General features: G+C 29.6%; 1 protein-coding gene across 1 annotated transcript; it reads left to right on the top strand.

Moving 5' to 3' along the window:
* Positions 1 to 2325: 2325 nt before the first annotated feature.
* Positions 2326 to 3406, top strand: LOC107852659 (RING-H2 finger protein ATL78). The gene has a single exon (XM_016697689.2). It carries the CDS (start codon positions 2537 to 2539, stop codon positions 3200 to 3202), a length of 666 nt encoding a protein of 221 aa, XP_016553175.1. The 5' UTR covers positions 2326 to 2536; the 3' UTR covers positions 3203 to 3406.
* Positions 3407 to 4577: the final 1171 nt, after the last annotated feature.

Raw genomic sequence — 4577 nt, 5'->3', positions numbered from 1 at the left:
CTTGGCTCGTTATGCTTTCATTTAATTAATATCAACAACATATAAAGCCTTCATCTCATCAATTCTGTCAATTAGAGTGTGTTTTCTCTTATGCTTATTTAACTTCGAGATTGTAATCCCTTAATAAAGGCTACTATAGCTTGAACTTGGGTGATCTCCCTTTCACTCAACGGACAACTATATACATCATTGAAAGTCCTAAATCTAAATAGATCAGAATTGTTCAGACAAGATGCTTTCATTGTTCAACTACAATTTACTGAATAACAATGTACAACATAGATGAAAAATTCAAAATAAAAAAGATCAAAGATAGTTAAAAAATTTATGTATCAAACAATAAACATAATGTATCAGTCAACTTAATATATTCAACCATTAATTTATTAGGCAATAAATAAAATAAATTAAAGTATATGATACAACATATTTTCTTTTGTACAAATATCAATGTAACTAAAAAGATACATAAATATACATATCTTTCTTTGTTGGAACGTTTTTCTTTAAAGTTGAAGTTATGATCTATGACATATTTGGCCATAATAGATACAAAAGTTGTCTTATCCTTGTAAAGATGATCCACCTTAACCTCCTCATGTTTACAATTACTATTGAAGTTTTCAATCTCGATTTCTGGTACATATAACGAGTCATCATTTTTTGACTCAACTACTTCAAGTGCTCTAGCATCTGTTTTCATTCATTTGATGAAAACAATTGTACCAGTGTTAGCTTTAAATTCTCTCTCATTTGCATATTTTTCTGTTGTAGTTATGCACAAAGGATATATTACAAATCTCAAAACACTTTTTTCAATTCGACATAAAGTTTCATGCCACTGTTATTGCGAATCATACATCATCTATTTCAACGATTCAATAATTTTTAAGTCTGCAACTATAGCCGAAATCAAATTCAACTATGAAATATTCTCGCCGAAGACAATTTCTCATTTTTGTATTGTTCATATTGGATATCAGATATCCAAACTTCGGAATGCCTCAACAAAATTGTAAAAAATAGAGATCGAGAAATTTAGAAGTATTTCGTTGAATGAGCTTGATTGTTTAAATGAATTTAAAATTTTTGAAGCTGGTACTTGTTTTCAGGGATTAATGAGCCGTCTTAAATTTACTATCAGGTTAATTTGTCAGTAATCATGCAAAATCTATTACTTACCTTTTTCAAAATTGAATTCTTTCGAAAAATATATATATCATGTATATAGTAGTGTTATATTTTTCAAACAATAATTAAATATTACTGTGTGAATCCACCTCTTTAAGTGAAACTAAAATTTAAATCTATCTTTTCTTTTTCTTTTTTAAAAATTGAGTAGCGCCGTTCCAATTTGTTATTGGTAGTACTTTTTGCTCTTTAATTTATTTTTAATTTTTCAAAATTCTCAAGTCTGACACATTGGAAATTTCTAATTTTTTTTAATCACTATAAAATTTTATATATTAAACCCAATGTGTATATAGTAGTAGTGTATGATCAAACTGATTAAATTTATATCTTAAATTCACCTTTTTGTAATAATATATTCATCTTATTGAAATTCTGGATACGCCACTGTCAATGTCAGACTAATCTTAAACTAAAAAATAGCATGATAAAATGTTTCGATGAAAACACATTTTTTATACGTACAGTGAAGGTGTAGATGAAGTAAATAGCAAATGAGTAAGTCGATCTTTTATATTGTGTTATATTTATTTTTTTATATAAAAATCAAGGAATATTAGAACAAACAACACAAACATCATTATAAAATGTTCGACTGAATAAATTTAATCAATCAGCATAATTTTACATACGGAAAATCAAATAACCATTGTTCCTATACATAATGATTAATGGCCATATTTCACGTGGCAGCCTATCGGCAGTCGACCATGGAGGTGAGGGCCCAGCCCCGTCTTGACTCTTGAGTGGGTACTCCATTATCTTTTACAAAATCAAAGGGACTTAGTGGAGTATCTATTGAAAGAAGTTAATTATAAGGTATGGCTAGTAGCTCTGAACATTTTATTTTTTTAACTGAAGTCATAAAACAAATACTTTGGTGCGTTAAAAGTTTTCGTTACATGCGGAGTTCAGTGAAAGACTGCAAATTAGTAACAAAATGAGAATTTTCACTAAATAGTATCAAAAAGTAAAAAAGAGAAATTCACTAAGAAAAGAGGCGGTGTCAATCTTTATATGTATACCTAACAAATATATTTGCGCCTAGCTACATAGTGTTATTTTCTAATGAAGGAATATCAATCGACACCTCTTAATTATATATGGCTTCAACATTATGCGCGATAAAAGGCTATTGTACGGGGCCTTCATTTCTTAGTTAAAGTAAACAATAATATCCTTCCATTATAACGAGTCAAAAAGTTGATACACACTTTCCATCTATTTCAGCCTATAAATTTGTACTATATAAGAAACCACCTCCAAGACAGACTTCTATAATTCATCCAACAAAGAGCAACTAACAAAGAAAAGCACATTCAAAATTACCAAAAACAGTCTCTACATGGCGACTACTTCCACTTTATTAATTCAAGAATTTATGGAGAACTTCCACTACTCAAGAAGACTACTCACCATGGCGCCTCCTCCGGTAGCCGGAATCAGCCACGATGCAATTGATCCACCACTTGGTCACAAGGTCAACACAATTGATGCAAATGTTATTATGGTGTTGGCCGTACTTGTATGTGCCTTAATTTGTTCACTTGTTTTGAATTCCATCATAAAGTGTGCATTTAAGTGCTCTAGCCTAATATTGCCAGATCCATCCCCAAACCATACAAACAGCAACCCTTCTTCAGCAAAATTAACCGATAGAGGGATCAAGAAAAAAGCCCTCAAAACATTTCCAGTTATAACATACAGTACTGAATTGAAACATCCAGGACTCGATTCTGAGTGTGTCATTTGCTTATCCGAATTCGGAATCGGAGAGAAAGTTAAAGTTCTCCCTAAGTGTAACCATGGATTCCACGTGAAGTGTATCGATAAATGGCTCAATTCACACTCTTCTTGTCCTACTTGTAGACACTGCCTCATCGAGACTTGCCAAAAAATAGTTAACGGTGGCAATTCTTCTAGTAATAATATTTCATCGTCAGCTGCAGCAGTTCAAGAAGTTATAGTAAGCATTGAACCTGTCCAACGTGAAGGTGTGATATCCAATTGATTTACAATATAAATTTGATAGAAAAATAGTACTTAGTATATATGTAGACCTTAGTTGATTGGTACGCTATATATGTATTTCGTCACACACTCAAATCAGATAAGAAGCTTAGAGAGCTAGCATGAGGCAAAAATGCCATTGTAGTTTTCCAATTATTCATTACTCTTGCAAGTGTATATACAAATTAAATTGCATTTCTGTTAATTTCTTTATTATCAAATTTATCTTTCTTCTTCTCAAAAGAAAAGACAAGCTTATTGTATTTCCTTTAAGGAAAAGGGAAAAATATATTCCTTTATCATTCGAAAATGGAGAAAATGTTCTGTTTCCATCCTAAACTATACACGAAATTGTTCAGTCACACCTGAACTTTAGGAGGATCCTATTACCCCTGCACAAATTAAAATCGTATTTTTGGCAACTTAGTGCCTACGTGGCACATCAGTGAATCAACACACTAAAGGTCTACGTAGGCACACGTATGTGCCAATAAGGTTGCCAAAAATACGATTTTAATTAGTCTAGGGGTAATAGGACCCTCATAAAGTTCAGATTTGAATTAGCAATTTCGTGTATAGTTCAAGGTAGAAACAAAACATTTACTCTTTGAAATTGAGTAACTGTTCGGTTAAAGTGTATTCTACTATTATCCCGTTGTCAAGAGAAAGTCACTTTTTTCGCTCTTAATACAAGTTATGTTGGGATTAGTTATGATGAGATAAGTTATGTTGGGAAAAGTTATGCTGGAATTAATTATACTGGGATTATTTCTTATTGAGTGTTTGGTTTGTTGGATTCAAAATGATATGCATTATATAATTTCTAAGAATAAGTTAACTGATTACAAAAATTCCCTTCACTTTATTTAATTTTTTTTTATATAATTTCTTTTCAAGCTTGAAATATTCATTCTTAAAAATAAAATTTTCATCTTATTTAGCTTATCTTTTTGTGTTTGTGCATTCCAATAATTCTGTCTTGTGTATTTAAAAATAAAACTTGTCATTTTATTTAGCTTAAACTTTTTTGTGTGTCCCTTCCTATAATTATGTCGTGTTTGTTTAAATATAAATCTTACATATTATTTAGTTTAAAATAAAACTTTCAGCTTAAATTTATTAAAGTAAAAGAAGATTTTTTTAATTTATGTCACTTTATTTAAACATATGTTACTCATGTATTATAAAATATTAAAATTTATTTTAATTGGTGTATACAATATCAATTTTCAAGTGATTAAAAAACTATTTAATTTAAAATATGTAATTCAACAATGAATTCAACATTTTTATTATTCTTAAGTGAAATCAAAACGTATAAATAAATATAATAATTAGTCAAATAAATTTAACGTCTAATATATTCATAAATAAAA

This window comes from Capsicum annuum, chromosome 12 (genome assembly GCF_002878395.1).
Source record: "Capsicum annuum cultivar UCD-10X-F1 chromosome 12, UCD10Xv1.1, whole genome shotgun sequence".
Classification (NCBI taxonomy): domain Eukaryota; kingdom Viridiplantae; phylum Streptophyta; class Magnoliopsida; order Solanales; family Solanaceae; genus Capsicum; species Capsicum annuum.
The sequence above is the reverse complement of the archived record's forward strand: the minus strand, read 5'-3'. Positions and strand labels throughout refer to the sequence as shown.